The 26627-nt window shown below is 36.9% G+C and overlaps 1 protein-coding gene across 1 annotated transcript in view; it reads left to right on the forward strand.

Annotated features, from left to right (window-relative positions):
* GNAI1 (G protein subunit alpha i1) overlaps positions 1 to 16525 on the forward strand; it is a 39439-nt gene extending 22914 nt beyond the window's left edge. Inside the window, exons 4-8 of the mRNA XM_075427966.1 lie at positions 4546 to 4703; positions 6497 to 6625; positions 12514 to 12643; positions 13825 to 13978; positions 14855 to 16525. Coding sequence (XP_075284081.1) covers positions 4546 to 4703; positions 6497 to 6625; positions 12514 to 12643; positions 13825 to 13978; positions 14855 to 15045 — 762 coding nt within the window. The 3' untranslated portion in view covers positions 15046 to 16525. The remainder of the gene's footprint in view (positions 1 to 4545; positions 4704 to 6496; positions 6626 to 12513; positions 12644 to 13824; positions 13979 to 14854) is intronic.
* The last annotated feature ends 10102 nt before the right edge of the window (positions 16526 to 26627 follow it).

Genomic DNA, 26627 nt, shown 5'->3' on the forward strand with positions numbered 1-26627 from the left:
CTGTCTGTAGAATACAAAGTTTGATTGAAAACTAAATGCCATTGGTATTTACATGGTAAGGTGACGTACAGAGCAATCGGCACTGGGTTGATTCATAACAACTGTTTGGTTTAGATACAGTTCTCCAAATTCTATCTAAATTTGGAGAACTAAATAGCTAAGTCTTAGGGAGTTTCTGAAAAACATTAAATTATGCAGTCATGTCTCTTCATTTGTTTGGATTTATGAACTGTTCTGTAGATCATTTTAAGTTAGACATCTTCATGTTCCTTAAAAACACAGCTTAAACAGGGAAGCATCTAGCTACTGTCTGCACTTCTCAGTTAGGTCATAGGCACAGCGGTGCCTAAAACATTTCCAGCTTCTGAGCTTGATCCTGTTTCATACTGATTTCTGGTTTGGAGGACTTTATTTTACTTGAAGCACAGACATGGGCAAAGCCCTGCTGCTAGTATCCTATTTTTTCATGATACCTTGTGGATTAAGGATTTTTCCCAAGAAATGGGACACCTTTTTCTAAGCTTTTCCATCTCATTTCATCTAACGTCCTGCATACAAGTCTCCGATGAGTGAGTCTCTTTGCTATTCCACCTGTTGAAGCTGGACTACAGAATTTTTTCTTTCAGCTTATTGTTTCTACAGTTCTAAACCTGTACTTTTACCTGTGGTTACCCTGATTATGTCCATGTCTGGTCAGGAGGTTAGATGCTCTGCATCTTTCTGTAAAATGCTTAGCGTGTTGGGTTTTTTTTTTCTTTTTGCTTGTCCTCTGGTAACAGGAATACATTCTGTGCTGCAATGCTGAAATTGATCACTAAAGTTGTTAGTCTGAATGGCATTGAAACTTATTTCAGGACAAGTGCTTTTATTTTCTTTCCATAGAAATCAGTGTGAGAATATGGAATGCTCACCAGTACAGTTTTTGAAGCAGGAACTAGCCACAGGAACTGGCTGTCTTGCAGGAAAGATGGAGGAAGTTTTTTTGCTATTCATGTATTGAAATAACTATTTAAGGTAGTGAGAGGGATATTTTGTCATAATTAGGTTCTTTCCATAATGTTAAGACTTGAATTACTTTTAAGAGGAGAGCAGGGTCTTGAAAAATAAGAAACAGTATGTAAATTCCTTATTCAGGACAAAGTCATGTGTTCAAAGTCTTACTGATTGCTTAAAAAGCAATTTATAAATATTATAACTTCAGTGACCTTGTGAAATGCATTATGTATGGTAGTCATAAGGAAGACGTTCATAAAATTGTGTAAATTGGGTCATAAAGTTGTATCTGAAGTCTAAATCTGATTTGCAGTCATGAATTATTAGTTAATTTTCATTTTGCTCTTTGATAGTCATTATTTTATGTATGTATGTTAATTCTACCTGAAAGCTCTTCAGTTGTAAACATAACTGCTAAAAGCTTTGTTTTCATTGGTTGTTCCTCTCTACATTTATTCTCATGTTTGCTGTTGTCTTCCCTTAAGACCGAAGTTTTCCAGCGCAGCAGCAGTGTCTTATTGCATGTTAGTTCATTATTTGTGCAATGGAGTTCTCTCTGGAGTCTGGCAGTTAGTGTTGGAAAGAGCCAGATGGTAGACTCATGTTACTAAATACATAGTAAGAGAAAGCGGAGGAGGAGTAGATTTAGGTGTTAGCAGATAAAATGACTAACAAGAAGATTTTGAGGTCTATTTTATATATGATACCAATTTGAAGTCATCTGAGTTTCTTGGCTTCAGAGAGCTGTATAAATGATGAGGCAAACTTCTGTCAGGGTAATCTTAAAATAGCTGTCCATCCCCTTGAGCTTAGGCAGGTCTTGGTCATCCAATTTCTTTTTTCAGAGCAACACTCCTATGGAATGTCAGTACTAGATTTTTGCGAATTGTCAATTCAGAAATGGAAAAAGGAATTCAGAGCTCATCAGTCTCACTTAAGAAAAAGTATGGTTGATCCTCAATTATTACAGTATAGCCTTTTTAATTTTATTCTATTTTGTTGTAATTTTGTTGGTTTCGACTGCCAAAAAAAAGCTTGGAATTGTAACTCCTGATGAAAACTCTTAAATTCAGACTATTTTGCTTAAATTTCTGAGGTTTGTACTCTGAATGGAGTAAGTTTGTTTGGAAGATCATATACTCTTATTTCTGTCATAAGACTAATAGTAAAGCAGTGAGCTGAACATTTTTGAAGCTATTGAATGAAGGGAGCACAGGTTACACCAGCAGCTTCAGTAATGGTCAGTCTCAAGACTGGTGTATCTGCCTTTTGTCCTACAGAATGTTTCAGTGCTAAAGTAGAAACTATGTTTTGAGAGACATTTAGCAAATGTGCTTTAAAGGACTGTGGACCACTTTCTGAAGGTGAGATTTGCTGTAATTAGCTAGAGAGATGGTTAAATCAGTTTCTTCATCTCATATATGAAATGTGGTGTAAAAATAGTGACTCCTAGAGAGGAACCTGCCCCATTCCAGTATAATTGAAGGAAAGTATCTAGCGTTGGTTAATAATGAAAATAGGACTTGATCATTGTATACTACCTCACTTGTGGTGTCTGTAGTACTTGGTGTCCTTAGAAAAGGGAGTATGGGGGTAATAGGGACCACTTTTTATTTTCACGTTTTGTTCTTTTAAAAAGCTGAAATTGATTCTCTTGTTCTACCTCCCCTTCCCCCTCCCCCTCCATTTTATAGCGTGTAGAGATTGGAGCTATTTGAAACAGAGTACATCTTATATGTTTGAAAGTCAAACCATGTTATGTATAAAATGGTGTAATCATTCATGACAGAATTGACTGTCAGTTTCTAAACTATTTCCATCGTGTGTCTTAATATATTGGCTCTTCTTCAATATCTGCTGATTCTATAAGTAGTAGGTCCTTGGCCACAAACAATATTCAAGACCAGGGTTGTTATTGAGGTTTCTTTATGCAAACATATTACTCAAACTACAGTCCATGAGATTTGACTGTCCAGCCCTTTGATCTGCTCTATTTTTTATGTAATTATTAGTGCAATCCATTGAATTTTTATTAGTTGTCCACAATTTGTCTTATGCATGTACAGTAATTGGTATTCTGTTAACTTGTTTGACAGATGTTTGGTTTTAGATTTATAACTACTCTAGCTTTCAAAATACTTTTTGAACTATGTGTCAGATACCTGTTGTTCATATGTATAAATAATATGTGTACATATAGATACATTGAAATCTCTTCAAATTTGCCTTGAGTTGACTGAACTGCAAGCTTTTTGTTTTCAAGCTGTGAATATCAGTATTGCTCAATCCATTTGTAAACAATTTCCCTGTTAGCAGTCATAATCTTTAATTATTTAAGTCTACACCCAGAAAATCTCTTCGGAACAATCACTATTTCCTGTGCTTAACCTGAAAATGTTTTAGTTTTTTTTCCACAGCTTGTTTGACCAGCAAAGGTGACAGAACAGGAACTTTTTGTACAGATTTGCTTGTTTTAACCCTCTTCTTTCTTGAAATATGTTCAGTTCCCAACAGATTTACCGAAGTCTCCTTTTCCTCTTTGCTCCTTTCCAGTATCATCTGTTCTCTTTACTTTCATTACTAGGCAAACAGTACATGCTGTGGGTAGTAGTTACAAGCCACAAGTATGTTGATTTTTCTGGCTGACGTACCTTGGCGCTAGATCACATACAGCTAATAACCAAGGTCACGCAGCTACCCACAGGAGAGTACTAATGTGGACCTCTTTCCTCTACCCAGCTGCTGTCTTCTTTTTCCAGTGCCTCACAGGTCTAACATTTTTAAGTTTCTTTCCTCAGTCAAAACTAGATGAAGGTAGCCAACTGGTCAGATTACGTTAAAGGAGACTGGTGGATTGACATCCTGTACTCCATTAGCCTCACTCTCAAAGGCAGTCATTATACATAGTCTTAAAATCCAGCATTTGCACTCCTAAAAATCTTGATGTTTGCTTAATATTGCATTACAGAAAAAACTTGGTCTCTGTAGAGTACTTAAAGTAATGGATATTTGTAACTGATCTATCTGGGAAGGCTTTAGGAAGTATTTTTATATTTCCTGATGCATGATTTGGGAAGAAATGTTCATTTGTCACTTTCTAACAAAGTTGGTTTTTGAGGCTTAAGTGGTTAATGTGTTTCCTTCAGTCAATCAATATACATCTGCATTCCTGGAGGCTGTAGTATGCATTGTCACTATTCAGTTTTTGGTATTTGATAAGCAAATAAGGTTAACTTTAGACTTGAGTGCAAATATGTTACTACTTCTCTTTATAGAAGTTTAGTTCAAGTTACAAACAAATCACAAGAAGCTTTATCAGCGAATAAGAGATTTAGTTTACTAGTCTTTTTCTGTTGTTGAAAAATGTGGGAATTAATGTCCTAGGCTGAACGCTAAAACCAATTGTTTTCCTTCACATTTTTTTTTGTTTGGTTACATTCACATTTCCCAGGTTAAGAAAGTAACTCAGTTGCTGAATATAGTTCTTAGGTCATAATACTTCTGTTGTATTTCTCAATGCTTGTCTCTCCACTTTCTGTTTGCATCCTAAAGGATGATGCTCGTCAACTCTTTGTATTAGCTGGAGCAGCAGAAGAAGGATTTATGACTGCAGAGCTTGCTGGAGTTATCAAGAGACTGTGGAAAGACAGTGGAGTTCAAGCTTGTTTCAACAGATCTAGAGAATACCAGCTTAATGACTCTGCTGCCTAGTAAGTACTAGGTGACAAACAAGATTTTTTTTTTTTACTTGTAAGTAGTAGCTAAAGGAATATAAGGGGAATATAATCTTTTGAGGAATTCTGCTCCCATGTAGTTGGAAATTTAGAAGTATCTGGGCAAAGATGTTCTCTACTTAGGTCAAAATGCTCCAACTAGACTTCAAGGTTGGAAAGGAAACGGTGTGGTATAATTACGAATTTGAGCCATGTTCTGACCAGTTGTCCTCTTGAGGAAGGCAAAAATTTCTTTAAGGTGCTTTAATAGCATTTTTATTACGAAAACATGACTGAAGTACCTGTTAAGTATCTGAACATGTCCAGGAAACTTGATTACATGATATGAATCTGTATTACAAAGGATCCTACTTTCATGTTCATAATGGAGTTTCTCTTGTGGTTCAACATCGCTTCATTTTCTTTGTTAATTAGTGGTCTCTGTTAGAAATGTGTTGAGCAAAAGCAACAATCAGGATGTGTCCTCTATGCTAGGGTACTTCTTTAAAAAAAGAAAATGGTAAGGAATCAGGGGTGTGAGAAATAAGATGTGATGGCAGCAAGTAATGCTAAGTCAGTCAAGGAAGAGAATCCATCGAGGGAGAGGTAAGGTGGTAAGAGCGGTGCAGCACTGATACTGGCCTCATAGGGCGATTTTTCAAAGCTTTGTTGTTCGGAATTAATTTGTAGTATTTGAAGCTGTTTTTCACTTCTCCTAAAATAAGGTACTTCTGTTCTTTAGAGTAACTGTACATAAATAAACAACATGCAGGTGAGGTAGCTGTGAGAAGACTAAAGCTAGACTAATGCAATTATAGGTATGCTGAATTAAAATACATGTGATCAAATTGTATAGAAATAGCACTGATACTTCCAGCATGATTGTTACTTGTTTGCTGAAGTTGTTCTAAGTGTACAGGTGGTAGATGGCAACAAGCTGAGCTGACATTGACACATCTGTTGACTTAAGAGACAGCACTTGTATAAACTTTCTTCAATATGGAGCACTTCATTTGGAGGGTGGCTTACTTTCCTGTGGTAACCTCATCTGTTTTATTTTGGTTTTTTAGATACCTCTGCCTCCAAAGAAATCTGTTCTAGCCATATAATTGTATTCTTAAAATTGTTAACTTATGTTCTTCTTTCAGTGTAACCAGAATGCCTTCCCTGTTTACTATGGGAAAGCACAAATATGATTTGTATGGTGTTTAGAAATGCTGGGCTTCTTGGCCTGCATCATGAGAATTTTGGCAATCAACGTATACTGTTGTAAAAAATGTGTGCAATTGGAAATTCTCAATAGAAAGCTAATTGTTATGTATGAACTATTTTCCTGAACACATTAATTCTGGCCAAAACACTGAGTTGTTCTTTTCATACATATTACCAAATCCAGGGTAATTTTGGGCTTTGTTTAGAATACAAAGTAACTTGTAGTTCAGTAGGTTGCAAAGATGAAGGTATTCTTCTAGTTAGTGCAAGTAACGTTGGTGTATGTGGAACCATGTTTGCATTTTGGGATTTCAGAAGAAGAATTCTTTGTAGTGGAGTCAATTGCCTAAGTTCTCTTTCTTCTAAGATGAAACATCTTTGTGTCTCTAAAGCTTATTTCAGTAATCCTTGGAAAATTGAGGGGAATAATGTGTCTTGTTTTTTCTTACTTCAGAGAAAGCTATTTTATAGAAGTCAAGCCCAATATAATGAATGGACCTAGAACTTCTGTAATTCTTTGTAATTATCTTGCTACTGTTTTATGAATAACTGAAAGCAGTATCTATTTTTACCTTCAGTTACTTGAATGACTTGGACAGGATAGCACAAACCAGCTACATTCCAACCCAACAGGACGTTCTCAGGACTAGAGTGAAAACTACAGGAATAGTGGAAACTCACTTTACTTTCAAAGATCTTCATTTTAAGTATGTAAGCATGCTGCATGTTCATCTGTCTGTTATGCTTTCTATATGTTTTCTGTAAAGTTCTAGAAGATGGACTTCAATGATGTAATTTAACAAATTTATCTAACCACAACTTTGATCCACCCACTCCCCTTTTTTTTTCTGAAAGAAATTCCTCATGCTTGGCTCAATTTTTTGAAGGGATGTGGGAGTTGTTGGAACTCCTGTAATAACTCAAAATAAATATGCAGATATTAAGTAATAAATTCTTTGGGTTTATTGGAAGCTTTTTGTAAAGATGTTTTATATGTAAGTTAAATCTCAAAATACTCCATTTTCTGCCATATTAGATAGCTGTTCTGCTATCAGATTCTTCTTTTTAAATTCAGTTGGAGAGCCTGGTGTTTTTAACTGTTTACTGGTGTAGTATGAGAGAGTAAATCCATTTTCCTGAAGAACTGAATTAAAAGGAGTTGTACGTTAAGGTAGTATTTTATTTAGTGGTGAATGAATGTATGTGACTTATATTTCCTGTGGTGTGGGATTTACAAAATAATGTTAATATTCTGAACATTTTGTGTCCAAAGACTTCATGATGAAAGCATAGGATAGTATAAATGTAATAACATTGTACCTGCTACTGATCAGGAAGAATGAAAACTCAGTAAAACGCGCATTGCATCTGCATTTAGGCTGTGCAGAGATTGTTGTCAGCATGTCTATACAATGTATTTGTTTCGTATCTTAAAGGAATTTTTTTCATGTAAATGCATAACAAGTACTATAATATGGATGCTTCAGGGCCATCAGTACTGTGGAAATATATTTTGTTCCTTGTTTCAGGGTTGAAATATACAAAATTCATATTGATTTATAAAATAATAGCTGGTAAATGGGAATGAATCTGTTGCAGACCTAAGGAGAGTAGTTCTTAGCCAAGCCTGAAGAGAAGTGTTCAGTATTCTGAGGAGCTATCCATTTTCTCACTCACTTTCTAATGTTTCTTGTTCAGTTCGCTGTTGTAGATAGGATTAAATTCTGCACTCCCACTGAATTTGTGCACAGGTAGATAGTTCCAGTCTGTACTGATGATTAGGACTGTTGTGAAGACCATATGATTACAGTCCAGTGAGTTATTGGAAGGACTTGTGGGAGCCCTGGAAGCATTCAAGGCCAGGCTGGATGGGGCTTTGAGCAACCTGGTCTTGTGGAAGGTGTTCCTGCCCATCGCAGGGGGGATGGAACTAGGTGATCTATAAGGTCCCTTCCAGTCCGAACCAATCTGTGATTCTGTGATAAGTATACTCTTACATAACATTGAAAAGAACTTTTAAGATGAACTAAAGGCATAAAAGGCTTGATTATTTCAAGGTGAGGGTACATCAACATGACTAGCTGTGCAATATTGTGTACTTCATTTTTTTTTTTCCATGATCTTTTCTTTGCTGTTTTGCTGTATGTGTTTAGATTCTTTGAGGTTGAGCCTCATTTCAGCTTTCTCTATAAAGCGCTTAGCAGAGCTTTGATTATTGATTCAATCTAAAATGCAATTAGCAAGTCATCTTCATCCTGTTTCTATGGACTATTTCAGAGATTGAGTCTATCTACTATTTTTGTCTTCAAAGAACACCTTATTTTGTAGAAATGTTCTTCTGAAATTTTAACAAATTCTTATGGAAATCCGGGTCTTAGTACAAAACGATAAACATTAGCATTAGAATTGACAGAAGTAACAACTAAAATTTAAAGTATTCATTATTAAGGTATACAAGTACGAAATATCTTCCTGTGGGTACAGCTGTCACTAATTATTTGAGAACTAGGTAGGAGTAGGTGGCTTACTTGCATTTATATAGGGTGATATCCAGAGACTTCCCCTCAAAAATATCTCTGAAGGTAAGGAACAATGATAAGGAATCTTTTTTGCATTTTAAATTCTAACAGGAGTAATCTTTATAATGTTTTTAAGATGACACCATTGCAGAACATTAAATGGGAGATGAACATTGTCACTTGCGCAATAGTATACACAAGTAGAAAACCTCGTTAGAAGTTACGAAGTTTCTGACAGTTTTTGATCAGAAAGCCAAGGGTCTTTGTTTTTCTTCTAATTTGTTTCCTTCTTTACTTATTTTTACTGTGATTCTTTTAAGTAAAAATCTAGCAACTCAGAACACTTGAAGATTTCTGAAAGCAACACTGTAATTGAATCCCTTCTAGTGCGATTTACGTAGTCGAGTAGTACACTAACATTAAATGGGTAGGTTTGGTTTTTTTTTATTTACCTTCCTCCCTCCCCCAATCTTACAGCCCAGGGTTAAAAAACAGGAAAGGGGGATAATAAAAAATACAGCTCAGTTTTAGTAAGTGTGTAATATGTGAGACTTTCCAGATATGTATCATGTTTTTGTAAACACACACCCTGGCTCAAAAAAATACTTGTCAAATTCAGAGTCTTTTGCAAGGCTGAAGACTGGAACAAACAACTTGTACAACCTTAAAAAAGAAGTGAAAGCAATCATAACAAATACCGGGTGTCCGTTTGGCCCATATCACACTTGGAATGGGTACTGGAATCAAGTTCTTTGCTTAAATATTCTGAAAGTAGCAGAACATAGCAAATCTGGCAACACTAGCTTTCAAAAACATGTTGTATTAATGAAAGGACCTTGCATAAGTCCTTAAATTTGCAGTTTCAGACAAACCATTCAGAAAGCTACCCATTTAATATAGGTCAGTAACGTAGCCTACTAGAGTGATGACTGGAGACGTGTCTTTGCTTTACTTTTAGTTGAGTGAAGTAATTTGACTTAGTGTGGAAGAAGTCACCTTGTAATCTTATTGGAGAAGTCTGTTTTCTTTAAATAAGAGAAAGTCATTAACACATTCTCATATACCTTCATTCTTTAGGTAAGGGGGGTAGATTCAGCTGTTACACACTTCAGTTCTTTCAGCACTGGCTTGTATTTCTTTTTAGTCCATTGTAGAGTCTGACTTACCTTGCATAACCAAAATTTGGTGGTTCTGAGTAGTCAAACAATGGATGGTACTATGAATTTTAGCACCTGAGGCAAGTGCTTAAAGGATGGGCTTACACGCAACCCTGTGTGCACAACCTCCTATATTGAAAGATGAAGTGTGTAAGTGATTCTTTCAAATCTTGTTAAAAATTGTTTGCAAATTAAGCAGCTTCTGTGAGTGTTTCAGTCTTTTGGGACTGTGACATAATAGGCCTCAGCATGACTTCTAACAGTGCGGATGGAAAGCTTATGAACTTTAAGACCAGTCTCTTCAGAATGGCTAATTTTTCTGAAAGCTGCTTGTAGCCTTATATTTTTTTTTTTAAGAATTTTGTGTGGCAAGTGTTTTTTTTTTTCCTGTATGCCTGTATTTCACTGTACTGATACCATAGGGAGAAGAACCTTCATTACATAAAACAATCCATCAGGTTTTTATTACTTGTTGTTGAGATGTTCAGTGTGAAACTGTGATGCCAAAACTTCATCCAACGCTATATTTTAGTATATGTAAGTATTTCAAAGACGAGTGTGAAAAGATGGTTTGTGTATAGGACTGGGAGTTTGTTAGGTGCACTGTTAGAAAGACAACCCTGAAGAGAGACAAGCATTGCTGGCGAATTACACCACTGGCAGAGAGGCTATTCTGAACTGAAGCAAACATTTCTGGCTAAAATCAATATCTGTGAATACTAACTGGAAATTACACTTTTGTGTTCTAGAAGTTTTCTGTCTTCTGCATTTCCCCCCCCGCCCCTTCCCAGCTTACATACTGGCAACATAGTCTGAACAAGCCAAAATACAATGCCTCTTGTGCAGACCTATTTTTTTCACATAGTTTTGCTGTTCTTTGAGAGAATACTTTTTACTACAGTTTTTTATTAATAAGGGAAGTTGTGCTATGTCTTTTTATATCTCTCAGTTACCATCTTAGTAGTAATATTTTTGCACTGAGCAGTGGCAGAAGATTTTGTTGAACTAGGTGAGATTCATGCAGATTGATATTATGATACTGGCATCAGTATAATGCATATAATTTCTCATGTTCCTTAGAAGCCGATGTCCACAAAAAGTAAAAATTTTCTTGTTCAGAAAGTTAATTTTTCTGTCTTGTATTCTGTTCTGTCCTATAAAGAATGAGATTTGTTTTTGTTGTTCAACCCTACATGCCCTACTGTCTACCAAAAGCCCTCACTGTGATAGCCTTATTACTAATATAGTTCTGAATTATTTTAGCCCGTGCTGGAATATCTTTACAAGAATTGTAGCTAGGCATCTTAACATCTGTTGTTCTGCTCTAGATTTCTTTTTGTGTGACATTTTTGCCCAAATAAGGCTTTCATGATGGAGTTGACCATTCTACTACTTCACAGCAAAGAGAATGGAGATGTGGGAACTGGTCTGTCCTCTGTTCTCTCTTCCTCCTCCCATTTGAGCATTTTTGTACCTATTGAATTCTAAGCTCTTTTTTTATGACTTTGAAAAAAAAGTTAAAATTGCATGTGAAATCCCCTGAAGACAAAAGTCAGGCCTCTTTTTTAAAAGGAATGGTTGCATTTGCTTGCAAGTAGGAGGAACAATTAAGTTTTTGTATGGTAGAATATTGACTAACATAGCGAGGGAAGTAATATGTGACATATTTGCATTGTTTTGAAGCCGTAAGTCATGGCAAGAAGTTGAGAAAACAGACTTCTCTTTCTGTGATAGGAAAGAGACAGGTGGAAGAAGTCTGCAAGTTCTCTCTTTGAGAAGATGCTACGATGTGTATATCACTTAATTTCAGGATACCACTGTTTGTCTGCTTTGCTTTTTTGTTTTCTTTTGGTATTTGGTCCCATCCCCCTGCCATGGTTCACAGTTCATTTTTATCAGGATGCTATTTGCCTGGCTTGCAAAATACTTGGAAGTCCCTGTAGCCCATAATACCCATAATAGTTAGCAAATGGCCATTTGAAGCATTTAGATAGCAGAGAAAAGCAAATCCATTTATATTGTGCTAATTTACTGATCCTCTGCTGTTAAGGTCCCGAATATGTTCTTTTCCTGTTGCTCTATTTCTGCTAAATGAAGAATTCAAAAGAAGCGAGACTCACCTTTATGGCTCAGTTTTCCCACTTTAATTCATTTCCAAAAAATGGATTTATTAGATGGAAATTGATCATTCTTTTTATGTAATGCTTATTTTGTCTCAAGAGAATTTTGAAAATAATTTTAATGTCTCTTAAAAAAATCCCATTTAAACATGGACAGTTGAAAAATAGATCAAGTTTCAGTTTGGTTTAGGAGAAAGAAGCTGAAACTCAGCAGGATTTAGAGATTCCAGATTAAATTTGAAAAAGTGAAAATTAGATTTTATATATTTATACTCAGAATACTAAAACAACAATGGTAAAGTCAGTGTTACTTGTATCCATCGTTCTTAGTATTGCACTGTTTCCAAGTACTGAAACGGACACCTGCTGTGCTCTTAAAGAATCCTACATTGTTGATCAATACCTCTTATTATTTTAGACTTTTTATTCATTTGGATTAAAGGTTGGATTACACTTTCATTTAGTTTACATTTAGTAAAGCTAACTGTGTATTTTTTATGGATTACAATTAACGTTGCTAATAAAATACAGTATCGTAAATCATCAGTTTTGTTTAGCTGTCATTTCACACTGTCATGCTTTGTAAAAAGGTGCATAGGAAGGCTTTTAAGGCTTTATTATTATTTATTATTTTTGTATACGGAGACATTAAATAGTAATAAATGTTGGAGATTTTTATGCCACTTTAAAAATTTTGTGATCAGAATCATACAGCTGATACTTTCAGATTTTATTGGTTAACATTCAGAAAGCTAGAAATTCCAAAGTTCATTCCCTGCTTTGCACTTCTGTTTTGCAGAATGTTTGATGTTGGTGGCCAAAGATCAGAGCGGAAGAAGTGGATTCATTGTTTTGAGGGTGTTACAGCAATTATTTTTTGTGTGGCATTAAGTGATTATGACTTGGTCTTGGCTGAAGATGAGGAAATGGCAAGTACTTTAATGTTGAAGAAGGGAATAGTTGTTGGATAGAAACTAAAGAAGTTCGAAAGGAAAGCTAGAAATTACATCCTTTAGAGTATTACTGCTTTATAAAATGTATGGGTTTTGTGTAAAAGGTCTCAGAAATGGAGACAGAATTCATGCTTTCAAGTTTCAAAGTATTTCCTCATTCTTAGAAGGAATACTACGACCAGCATTCTTTTCTACACTTGCATTTTAAATGACGCAGAAATTAATGAGGATAGGTTGTCAATAATACACATTTTAATCTCAAAGAAATTACTTGACTTATCTGTTTCTGCTTTACCACGTTTTGTTTTCCTTCCTTCAGTCTTCAGTTTTTGTTTCTCTCTAAATGTCTTTCTTTGATCTCTTTCCTTAGTTGCAGAAATTTTGCTCTTCCTTCTCCCTTCCCTTCCTATTCCACTCCTTTCTCCTCTTTCAAAGTGTGACTCCTCCCATATCTGTATGCACAGAGTGCATGCTTCTTACTGTCTGAGTGGTCTGAAGTGATGCTTCTGTTGTGCGTGAATCATTGACAGTCTTCTATGCTCTTCCTTGTGTTCTGCAACTTTGGGGAGGAAAAAGAAATGAAAAACATTTCAAGTCAAATGTAGTCAAAGAAGGTCATAGGTAGCACCTACTGCTTAAATGACTGGAGCTTGGCCAAACTACTTACATGTTGGATAATTTTTCCACGGAGTTAAAAATTAGTCTGAGAGGGGGAAAAAACCTGCTAACTTGATTCTCTAGTTCTATCGAATTATTTTTTTTATTTTTTTATGCTGGAATCTCTGCTAGGTGCAGAATTTAGTTTTCAATTTCCAGAAGATCTAGTCAGTATAGGACAAATTCAGGTAACTGAGCAACTCTTGTAGAATATCTGTACTGCAAAATGTCAAAACACACCAAAAATTTCAAAACTGTTGAACAGCTTAAGCCTGGAAAGGGGGCTGGGGGGGAAGTTGTTGCTTAAATCCTGCTCATGAAAGTGTTCATTGTAGTGGTCTTGGCCTCTCTGTATTTCCCTCTGGTAAAATGTGATTTTGTATGCTGGAAACTTAGTTTTGTAACTTGTCTGGTTCGTTTGTAACTAATCAAAAATATGTATCCTGATTTTACTGCTGAAATCTGATAAAATACAAAGTGTTTTTTTTTTCCAATTACAGAATCGGATGCATGAAAGCATGAAATTGTTTGACAGTATCTGCAACAATAAATGGTTCACAGACACTTCTATTATTCTCTTCCTGAACAAGAAGGATCTTTTTGAAGAAAAAATCAAAAGGAGTCCTCTCACTATTTGCTACCCTGAATATGCAGGTATTGAAGGGAAGCACAGGTGTTAAATTGCCTCATTTTTGATGCATAAATCAGGAGGAGTTTAGATGTCTAAAATGAAATAAAGTTTAATTTGGGGGGAGCATTTTGTTGGATCATAAATAAAATAGTGCTAACTCAGATTCGTCTTTTTAACCAGGTAAAATAATGCTGATTCACTGATAGCATTTACATGTTACTGCTGCAACTCTTTTCAGCCTAATTTATTTAGCCCATTTTTTTTGTCCTGATGCCCTCCTATTTTTGTACTTAGGTGTAATTATTTTCACTAGCAGGAATCCCTGAGGAGACAGGAGTGTGTATTTGAACAGGGAGTGTACATATGTGTTAGAAATAGGTGGCTTATTCAGCAAATACATAGCAAAAGGGGATGATTTGATTTAGTAAGTCTCGGCCTTCTTATGTGTCATTTTCACTGTAGCCTCAGACTATTCCATTGTGCAGAAAACAGCAAGTTGGAAGTAAAAAGCTTAGGAGAAATATGTACACCAAATGTCTTTGAGTTTGGGAAAAACCCAGACCTTTTAAAAACATAAAAATTGAAAGTGAGTAACTTGAATGAAGGAAACAACATATCCTAGTCTAGGGAACAGTGATGCTTGTTTCCTCTGCCACTGAAGTGAATGGAAGGACGCTTCCTGCAGCTGGAGTTGAATTGGGTCCTTAGTTTTTATTCTTAAAGATGTGTCCAAAAGGTTTCCTTCAAGACTTATTTACGGTATCTTAAAGCGAGGGCTGTGGAATTACTGCTCTTCAGGTTTAGTTTAACTGTTTCCAAAGAATCACTTCTTTCACAGGTGTAGTATGCATCTTGTTCTTTCTCCGATACCTGCTTACTGAGCAATTTTCTCCTTATAGGATCAAACACTTATGAGGAAGCAGCTGCTTACATTCAGTGTCAGTTTGAAGATCTGAACAAGAGAAAAGACACGAAGGAAATCTACACTCACTTCACATGTGCCACAGACACGAAAAATGTGCAGTTTGTTTTCGATGCTGTAACTGATGTCATTATTAAAAATAACCTTAAAGACTGTGGCCTCTTCTGAGAACAGAGTAAAGGTTGTTAAGTGGTAAATTACATGCCTGAAAACAGGACTTGGGCATTTGGGATATGCCCATGCTGTGTAAAACCTGCATAGATATACTTAATTCTCTTTTATTTTATGTCTAGGTTTGGAGAACGACTTCGCACAATTCTAATCTGATTCTTTTCAAGGTGAAAGAAACACAAAATACATTGTGCTGAATGATAGATCAGTACTGTACTTGCCTGTTTTAACAGCTTTATTTATGTTTGTCTTGTAAATTTAAGTAATTAGTTAACACTGAGATGTCAGTTGATTGTATGTAAACTTATAATTGTAGTAATGTATTTGTATAAACGTTGAGCGGAATATTTTAGTAACTTGATGTCCTCTAAAATTTCCATGTTTTATGAAGATACTCTTAGAGGAAACAGACACTTTTTGCCTTTGGATTATTTAAACATCTTGTAAAATTAAATTTTCTTTTTGTCTTAAGGGTGCATGCTGCCTTATTCTTTATTTTTGTTGGTAATACTGTATATGGCGTTAGTTTTTTGATATTTAAACAGCCTCTTACACCTGCTCAAACTTAGAGAAACATAACCAATAAAACTGTTTTTTTGCCTTAAGTTTTGAAAAAATCTTTTTATAACTTTAAGATAAATGCAAAGATTATTTTTTAAACTTAAATGAAATCCACAGTTTATGAAATCTGGGCTTGCAGTCTTTGCAGTGCAAATGTGGCAACACTGAGAAATTGAATTTTAGGGTTTCAACTATGATTGAAGATGATGGAAATGCAAAAAGGAAGTTGGTAAAACCACTCATATCAATAATAAAAAAAGTTTGAAACTGTGGTCTCTACTCAGTGGAGTGAGTGGCAAAATTACCGTTGAGGTTTTTTTTATAGACTGTTAACAAAGACTGGACTTCAGAGTAGTATTTTTTCCTGCTTACTTAAGAAGTAAAGTCATGTTCTCCTTAAACTTTTTGCTATTTTCTGATAATAAAGCTAGTTTGATAAATTAATAACCATAGAAATATCAGATTCTCACACAAGACATGGCACAGTGGTTTCACAGATTAAAGCAATTTCCTGTTGCATATAAAAAGAATCTTCAGTATTTTGGATAGGATGTTTTAGTGACTTGCAAGTGCTGATTCTTTAATTTGCTCTTTAATTATGATTAAAGTCTTACAGTTTCTTTAAATAATAAAGAATATGATTTTCTTCTGGCTATGCTTTCATTATATGATTTGCTATCATAGGTACATATTATCCATTGCCTTATGGGTAGTGCCAAAACTAATTTTTTTATACAGATTTTAAAATGAAGAAGCATCTATGTGTAAATAAGTTCATGGATGGTTGTCTTAAATGTATGTCATCTAGAAAATACGAACGTACCAAACTTGGAAATATGATTTTCTATAATTGTTAAAATATTTCAGGCAGCTACAGTACATCATAAGTTCTTTGAGAAGTAAATAAGTCTTTGAACCTGTTGCTATTTTTCTGTATTATCTTAGCATTTACATTCTTAGAAATGTTCAACCAAAATATTTAAGTCATTGTTCTGTTATTTAATTTTTGATTGTGTACGTGTTTCATTTAGGCTTCAGATAGCTTGCGTAAAACTTATCTGTACTTCTCATTCTTTAATGCTTCCTTTGTTAGAAACAGAATCGCTAAATGTGTTTTAAATGAAAAATTAGAAAGGTGGTAACTTATTACTGGAGGTTGTTAGATATATTCATACATTATGAGCTCTTTCAGCAGTTATGGTAAGCAATCTGTATATCCTGGGCTGCTTTTAATTGTGCTTTACAGTTCTGGATACATAACTGATTTTAAATCTCATTGAACTACTTTGTAGAAATTGTATTTACACCTACATTCAAGTTGGTTTTTGTACTTAATGTAAAACAAAAATTGGGATTAATCAAATTAGATAAATAAATCTAAATTTTGTGCCTTGCTTGAAAGAACTGTTTTTCATTAAATGTGCTGATGGAAATCTTTTTGTATCCACCCTGTGGAGATAACTAGGTAGTAAAAATGAGAAGACAGGAAGTCGAGTTCAAAAACTTTATGCAGGAAATAGCAAAATGAAAATGAACGTGAATTGATGATTATTGATTAATTCCTAAATACTTTACCATTGATCCTAACACTTTCAACTAGAGAATTTTTGGAATTTTATAGCTGGTGTTTTCTGAAGTATTCACATCTTAACGCAGAACAAAATTGTGAAATATTTCTGCTCTCTAGTCCAGGCAGATAAGCTTGTCTTTCCTGACCTGATGAGTGGACAGCAGGTATGTTTCCTTGTAGATGCTCTGTACTGGTTGATCAGTCTTTGTCCTGAGATGGAAGTTGTCAGCCTAAGCCACTGCGCTAGGAAAAGCTGCAAGAGGATTTATGTGCAATAGGGTCGGGAGCCAGACAATTAATTTTCACTGCAGTTGTAATAAGGCTCCACTCCCTCTCTGTTCTGCCTCTCAGGAGGCTGCTTCTCAGTCAGAGCACTGCAGAAAATGGAGAAAATCCTACAGGGCCGCCACTGAGGAGAACAGTCTTGTCCCTCAGCAATCTGAGCCTCCCTTCTCTTCCAGTTCTCCATTCCTCTTATCTCTTCATGCAAAATATCCAGGAAAACTGCTTTTCCTACCCTTATACAAGGAAGCTCACTCTACTAGCTTAGATACTGCTTCAGATTGTTTTAGATCTTCTAAATTTAGTATATGTAGGGAATTGCAACTTTATGGAGGCTTCTCCAGCCCCCATGGTCTTGTTGAGCGTGTTGTCTGTGGTTAAAGCTGCGGGAAAATACAGCCATCGTTAAACATGTAGATATTTTTAAAGGATTTAACTGTGAGGAGGTATGATTTGCAGAACTTGGTATTTGGCTTCACGATGCTACCTATTGATTTTGGGGGAAGTTTGATGCTAAATGTAGTAGCTTGTTAGTTACTAAAACAGGGTCCAGGATCATAGCATGGGAACAGCATAACATTTGCTGGATTGCAATTTCTATTTCTGTGTATGCAATTAGCAGTTAAATGATTTTAATTCTACATGAAACCTTAAGGAGCAAAAGAGAACAATCTGCAGCATGCTGAACAGCATGATGGCTAGTATGCATTTAGAATTGGGGAAAATGGAAGGATAAGTTTCTGTTCCAAATCAAGGAAAAAGGAAACCCTACCAAGATACTGGCAATCCTACTGTGTGGATGTCTCTTGAAGTTGTTATACTTCATCTGAACAACCAAGAGCCTGTGGGTCAATGAGTAATGCCAGGGCTGTAAACTCAGGAGTTGTGTTATTGTGTAAACATCTAAAGAATGGGTTCCCTAAATCCTGTGGAATATGCTCATCTTTGTTTCTTTTGCAGATAAAGAAGATACAGATGTCTGTATATAATATAAGATTATTAGTACTACAGTAATGTAAGAATACACAATCTGATTAGAGAATAAAAAAGTGTCCTTAAAACTTGAAAAACATGAAGAAAAGTCTAGGAAACCAGGAACCTGAGCAGGTGAAGCTTTTCAGTTATGCAGCTTACAGTTCCACAGTGATACACAGTCTGATCCAAAGTTCTTGCAGTATGACACAGAGCACATCTCAAATACCTCTTACAAATAAGTTTCCTCATTTCTACAAAACCAAAATGCAGTTTGAGACTGCACAGTACAAATGGTTGAATGGGAGACACATTTCAAATAGATACTAAGATCCGTCCAGAAGGGTTTGGCCGTTTGTCAACGTAGCAGCTATCTAAACTAAAATGAATAATCCATCAGATTTGCGCATAAACTCAAAGGCGTAATAACTCACCTCAGGAACCATAACGTCTTACTCTGGAAAAAAATATGCTGAGGTACAGTCACAAATTCTCACTCTTCCCCTGTTCCAGTGTAATGATTCTCTAACAGTATGATAAAAACCCCTGTGAAATCTGTTCTAAAAATCCCATGAAACTAAGTCATCCTGATAATGTTGCGTATTTGTGATTGAAAAAAGCTAATACTTCTGTATGTCAGATTTTTTTTGGTAGATTGAAACAAAGATTCAGCTATTCCTGTTTTGATTCCATAAATCACAAACTTAAAATACTTCGTCTAACTTTTATCGAGAGCTTTGCTAGTAAAACAAAGATAATTTTCCACTGAGAATAGTATTAACTTTCACTTGGTGTAAATTGCCAAAACTTGCATTTCTTTAACAAGAATTATTGGTGGATTTATTAAAATAAATAAAAATCAGAAGTTATTAACTGCATAATTTAGAATACAAAACTGAACACCAACAACCAGAAAAAGCATATCCAAATTATATTCTGTGACTTTGTTGTAGCAAACATATTTGAATGTGTACTCAAGATGTGGTTTTGTCCTGTATGTTAGGTCCTAAGATACCTGTAAGTCAGCAAGGATAGTTCATCACATCCAGTTTCTAATGATGATCTTTCCCGTTTTTAATCTTTAACAGAAACATGAGTTTAATTCTTCATACTTCTAGAAACATGCTTGTAAAAAAAGTCTTAATTGTTAGATATACTGCATATGGAGATGAGTACATTTAATCAGATTCTGAAGTTGTTGCCTGTATATTCTGCCAGTATCTTCCATAGCAAAGTTATGTTGGTTTGGCTTAAGTGTTGTTAGTTTACCTTGTTTTTCTACTTAAAACTTAATTCTTTATAAAGTTCTCAGTTTTTGGTCTTATGACTCTATTTAAGGGATGGAAGATGGTCGTAAACTATATAATCTACAGAGACAAAAAGAATGTTTTCAAGGTGGTTGTGGTCAGACAGGCATATGAGACATCTTCTGGGAAACCTTTGAAGAAAATACTCCATGATGAGCTTCACAGCTCTGTCCAACATTTGAAGAAAGCAACATTGGGATAGTGATGTGGCATAAAGTTGATTTTTGGTGTCGTCTTCTATGTTTTTGTTGTCTGTAGCTCTGCTGGTGAGGAGATACAGTGAGGTATCTACAGTTGCTCAGCTACTTGCCGTTTCCCAGGTGAGTCTGTTAGATGTCTGCGTATAAAAGGCCCAGGCAGCCTGATCCTGTAAATATTGGGGAAAAGCACTGTGCTCCTTTCTGTACTGTAATATTCAGAGTGTTTTTGAGTCTGAGAAGTTCAGAGCTGCCTGCTACGTGTGAGTCACAAGTTACTGCTGGTGATAATACTTGTTCAGGGTTTCTCTCCAGCCTGCCAGAACTGTGCCGTCAGGAATAAAAAGCTACTCAGCAAAAAGCAATCGGCAAGAGGCACCCTGTTTCTGGAGAGGAGAGCGGGAGCACTCTCCAGAGGAGTGAACAGGGATGGAGTAGGGAGGCAACTGCTCTTCTGGTGTCAATTAAGTTTGCATTTGAATGCTCTCAGGTTTTAATACAATTTTACAAGAAGAGATAATATATTTGGGTGCTGCTAGCAGAAAGTTGTTGGTATATTGGACTCTTAATCTTGAAACGTCCTATCCAGATTCTCAGCCCTTGAGGATCTGTATTCCTCTAGTTAGAAACCATGCCAGAAAGAATAAAATGCTAATACAGCTGCAGAGTAATAGTTTGCTAGTCTTGAATGAGTTTTTTCTACAAAACCAGAATTTTTAGTAGTCTCAAAGATGATCTAAAAGATAAATCCTGGGGCTGTTAAATGAGTTGTATGGCGTTTTAAATATTGAAGTACAGAGATAGGGACAAGCTATTTCATTTCACTTCATTTTTTCCCCCCGGAAATCTGTGAAAGGAAGATTAATAGAGCGCTCGGAGTGTGCTGTGTGCGCCTTCCTGAGACCAGTGCTGAAAGACAATGCTTCCGTAGGCTGCAAGAGAGGCAGAATGAAGCATTTCTATCTGCCGTGGAATTGCTGCAAAGAACTGATAGTGCTTCCTGATAGCTCTAGTGTTTTAATCCAGTACATTGACAGTTGACATCCTTGACAAAGAGGAATGAGATATTAAAACAGTATTAATGATACAGGACCCTAAACTACCAGAGCACGAGTATTAAGGTCCCTTGAGGCCAAACTGTGATGACTGCTGCAGAAGGGTTGTTTACGTAAACTGACTTTCAGCGAAAGCTTTAAAAGGAGTTAGCTGTTTCATCCCTTTCAAAAGGTCTTCAGAAAGCAATGAGCAGTTCTGTTAGAAATGGGGTAATTTGCCTCACTTTAATGTTCAGCATCTCGAGTGAGTTAAAAGTTTGTCAGGTGATCACCTATCAGCTGGCATGTGATAATGTTTTCTTAGCCTTTGACAAATGCACTGTAGTTCAGTTTATTTGAAAGACAATGAAACTTGTACATCTGAGAGGTAAAGAAGACATGATCACTAAAGAAATAATTTGCAAAATTAAAATTTCATATTAGGTAACCAAGGCTTGTGTTGTTCCAGTAACACTTACAGACATAATCACGTTATGACAACGTTTCAGAAACTCATTTCTGAAGTAGGTCTATGCCAGATTTATGGAGACAGCACTTCTCATTGTCATACTATAGACAGAACTGAGAGCATGATGGCACTAACAGCGTTGTCTGTAATCCAGTTGCAAGGCGATTCAGCTGACAACTGGGACAATAAGGTTCAGACTCAGTCTGATTTTTGAAATACATTTGGCCTGCTCAAATCTGAGAAAAGTGCTCTGATGAATGGGCTAGTAAATACTCTGAAATGGTTATTTTTACCTTGTCGTGTTAAATTTATTTCACTTTACATAATACTAACTTCTCATTTTTGCAAGGGATAGAATCTGCATGTATTGGTTACCAATCCTAAGCATTCATTCTTTTGCAACAAATGTGTGTGTCTTGTACTAAGTAAAATAAGTTCAGCAGAAGATCTCAGAGTTAGAGCTTTACTCAGATCTTTGCTCTGAACCAAAGCAGATGCTGAATTCGTTTGCCTGTGTCCTGAAGGAGTACCCTAGCCATCTGTATTACGTAGTGAGATTACAGCTGTGTCCTTCCTCTTCACCTTTGAAAGGTAACAAAATCATCCTTTTAGACCTTTTTTTTCCAGATACCATCTTATTTATAATAGTTTACAATGTCTAATGCAACTTGAGATAAATTTATCAACTGTTTCTTTGGACTACCAGCAAACAGGGAAATCTTACAGCGCTCACTTAGACAGATCTAGTCATTCTTTAGCTGTTTCTTTATTGAACTGGATGGATTCAGCCTGATGAGATCTGTACGACACATGTTTTTTTCGTCCTTCATTCATTCTTGCAGTTCTTTTCTGCATCAGTTTCCGTTTCTCCTTGTGTATCTTGAATTGCAAAGCTATTTATAAGTGAAAAGGGTTTAAAAGTGGAAACCTCTTTTTTTAAAAAAAAATTTTCTTTTGCCAGGATGGATAGGGAAGGAATATGAAATGAGTATTTTACCAAAAACTATCTATTTCAATCATCTCAACAAGCTTCAGATTTTTCCATTCCCAAAGCTTGGATATTGCTTGTGAGGTTTATACATTACTAAACCTTGTAATACCCTTTTTTTTTAAAAAAAGGCAGAACGGAAGACAGAAAAATGCATTACCATACGCTGAAATACCAAAAACCCTTTCTGCCTCCATGCTGTATCTGGTCAGACTACAATAATTAATTGATGACTTCCATTAAGCCGTCAAGTTATTAGACCAGGGATAGAAAGACAAAAATCAGAACACCGTGTTCGTTCTGGAAGAAGTCAGGTAACATATTGAGGAAGGGCCATCAATGCATGGGTTGATGGTTTAGTCTGTTTTGGCTGTTCAGCCTGGAGAAGAGGAGGCTGAGGGGGGACCTTATCGCTCTCTACAACTACCTGAAAGGAGGCTGTAGTGAGACAGGTGTTTGTCTCCTCTCGCAAGTAATCAGCGACAGGACGAGAGGCAATGGCTTCAGGTTGCATCAGGGGAGGTTTAGATTAGAGATTAGGAAAAATTTCTTTACTGAGAGCATGGTCAGGCATTGGAACAGGCTGCCCAGGGAGGTGGTTGAGTCATCATCCCTGGAGGTGTTCAAAAAAGGTGTAGATGTGGCACTTTGGGATGTGGTTTAGTAGGCACGGTGGTGTTGGGTGGATGGTTGGACTTGATGATCTTAGAGGTCTTTTCCAACCTATGATTCTGTGGTTGGACTTGATGAATGTAGAGATCTTTTCCAACCTTAATGATTCTATGATTGTAAACCTCCCCTGATGCAACTTGAGTCTGTTTCCTCTCATCACTTGTTACTTGGGAAAAGAGATGGACATCCATCTTGCCACAGCCTCCTTTCAGGTAGTTGTAGAGAGCGATAAGGTTTCCCCTCAGTCTCCTTTTTTTCCAGACTAAACAGCCCCAGTTCCCTCAGCTGCTCCTCATAAGACTTGTTCTCCAGACCCTTCACTGGCTTTGTTGCCCTTCTCTGGAAACCCTCCAGCACCTCAGTGTCCTTGTAGTGAGGGGCCCAAAAGTGAATACAGTGTTCGAGGTGCAGCCTCACCAGTACCGAGTACAGGGGCACGATCACCTCCCTGCTCCTGCTGGCCACACTATTCCTGATCCAAGCCAGGATGCTGTTGGCCTTCTTGGCTGCCTGGGCACACTGCTGGCTGATGTTCAGCCGGCTGTTGACCAACACCCCAAGGTCCTTTTCCTCTGGGCAGCTTTCCAGCCACTCCTCCCCAAGTCTGTAGCATTGCATGGGGTTGTTTTGACCCAAGTGCAGGACCCGACATTTGGCCTTGTTGAATCTCATACAGTTGGCCTTGGCTCATCGATCCAGCCTGTCCAGATCCCTCTGCAGAGTCTTGGTACCCTCAAGCAGATCAGCACTTCTGCCTAATTTGGTGTCATCTGCAGATTGACTGAGGGTGCACTTGATCCCCTCGTTAAACAGGGCTGGAAGAGTTTAGCTGGACAGCAGAACACATTAAATTTCTGAATGAAGGCATGCAACTTCCCTGCAAGGTATTTGTCCTGTGCCTGATATGATTTTTTGCCTAAAGGCTACTGCTAAAGCATTTATTTGCCTCATTGCCAACCAGAATTCTGCTCTAGAGCCATTAGTCTTTGACTACTGAGTTCAGAAAGAGATTCCTAGCATGTCAGTTTCCTTCTTTGCTTTAACTCTCTTAACTCCCTAGGGTACTTTTATGTTCTTAGGTGAGCAATGGACCAGAAGGTAAAAGCTGGACTTTTAAGGCAGATCTTTCTGATGAGCTGTATTCTGGAAGGCAAAATAGTGGAATTAACGACAGGCTTCCGTGCTTTAAGCACAGCAAACTGATGTTTATAGCTTTTCACTATACCAAAATAAGGTACTTTGTTAGCCATTGTATCAATACAGGTCTTCACTTGTGTTCTAAGTACGTGTCCAGTGGTGCTGCATTCTGCCTCTGTGCTGAATTCTTTGAAAGAGAGATTACATGAGAAGCATGGTGAGAAGCTACCATCATTTGCCTCCTGTATCTATTATCGATTAGTCTTTAAAATCTGATTTATTTTTTTATTGTCAAACAACATGGAGGGCATGCTGCAGAGCACAATCGTCATAGAACAGCATAATCAAAGTGTATTTTGAGTCACAAAGATGATTTCCTTCTAATGCCGAAGACTGTAGATAATGGAGGAATAAGAGCCAAATGACAGAACTCAGTACTTCTGTGAGGTATTTGAATAGTTTTGCTCAATGGATCTTTGCTTTAGAACTCAGCTGGCTGCTGCTCATTGGAGGCTCTTCAGCTCAAGGGGCAGGTGGGTACTTTTGTGGTCTTGACAGTTTGTAATGCTTTGAAAAAATTTCATACTGACATGTTGCAAAGTGTTCCATCATAACTGTGCCTCTCTTCCAGAGCTATGATCTTAAGTAACGTATGGAAAGCGCCTCAAATAACCATCCTTCTACAGCTGTGTTCTCATTGCCCTATTACTGGTTTAAATATTTCATGGTGGAATTTAGAGGACCTTTTTCTTTCTTTGTGTGTTTTTTTTATTCTTCTCTTGCGTTGCTCTCTTTGCCATGTTCTGTAGCACTACAGCTGTGCTAAAGATACTGAGAAAAAGAAAACCACAGGTACTTACACTCTTGGTGATACAATGATTATAGTGGACCACAATGATTAAACGTTTCCTCCACAGTTTAAAACATCATGCATGTTTTCTTTTTCTGTTTTGGGACTCCACTTGAAGTTTTGAGTGCTTTTTCAAATTACTTTTGAGTGTAGGCTACCTGAAACATCGCTGTAGCCTAACTTGGGCCACTAGCTCATGACACAGACTTTGATAAAAGCCAAGTGTTTTAATGAAGCTGTGAGACAGTGTACCTTTCTACTTACAGGGTTTTTTCCCCTCTAGTTATTTGTCTACAGCTACAGTAAATGCACTTGCCAAATCATGCATTGATTTAGGGGGGGGTTTATTAGCAGAGGGAGGTAACAGGAAAGGCAGGGAGGGGATCTTGGGGAAGAGGAAGCAGCTGGGGATGCCAGTGGCTGTGGGATTTGTTATAGCTGAAAAAGAAGACTTTAGCGTCTCTGTAGTGAGTGGTATTTTTAATGTTCTGGAGAGGAAGCAGATGGAAAGAGACTATCAGATCTGTACAACATGGAAAGATAAAGAATAAGCTCTTTTAAAGCAATATATAATCCTTACGGGTAGTTCTCTCTTCTGTAACAGTCTCCATATGATGATCATATGGACATACACGCAGCCTCTGGCTATCTTCCATGCAACTTCTGAACTTCATGCCATACGTATGATCAAAGGAGGTTTTGGCATGTGTTTCTGAGCACTCGCTGTGTTGTGTTTTTAAGTGCTATATGCACAGCTATCAACTATATCATGTGTGGCTTTATTGGGGTTGGTACTACTAAAAGTGCAGTTCTCAGTCACTGTTACCCTGCTGACAGAAAAAGAGAAGTGACTGGCTGCCTTTTTAATGGTGGTAGTCACAGCTGGTCTGTCTGACCCAAGGCAGTGGAGTACTAAGTATGAAACTACACTGAACTCGGGATGAAGCGGCGATGGTACAAGAGGGTTTAGAGGACTGCCAAAACCAGACTTTCTAAATATTTCCCATTTAAAGTGAACAAACTCATCCTGAATTGGAAGTTGCCTCATTTCCTACACAAATTACCCCCGTAACCAAGAATGCAAAATCCGTTCGGCTTTGTATTCATGGCTAATCATTTGTGGTGAATTATCTGGAATAGCATTTCATGGAGAAAAGACATGGGTAAGATTCAGTTCACCACAGTTAATCAGGACACATAAGAAGTCATTCCACACAGCAAATCGCAGCTGAAGGAGCCTGCAGCATGTGCAGATGACATCGTGATTTACTGGTTGTGTAGGGTCTTACTGCAGCAAATAAACTCGAGAGATTAGCCAGGTCTTGAGAGGGGCATGAATCCTCTTCAGAAAAAAAACCAAACCAAACATCAGAACACTTACCACACTTCATCCCCTAAAAAACTGTATCAGAGGTAGGGAACTTCTCTGAAGACACTAGCAAAAGTTACTGGTATTAGAATACAACAGTGAAATGTACCTGGCAGTGCCGCTCATTGCTTTGCTGCCGACATAATGGGGAGTTTTGTGTTCAACATTGTC

The sequence above is a fragment of the Opisthocomus hoazin genome, chromosome 8 (genome assembly GCF_030867145.1).
Source record: "Opisthocomus hoazin isolate bOpiHoa1 chromosome 8, bOpiHoa1.hap1, whole genome shotgun sequence".
In the NCBI taxonomy this organism is placed as follows: domain Eukaryota; kingdom Metazoa; phylum Chordata; class Aves; order Opisthocomiformes; family Opisthocomidae; genus Opisthocomus; species Opisthocomus hoazin.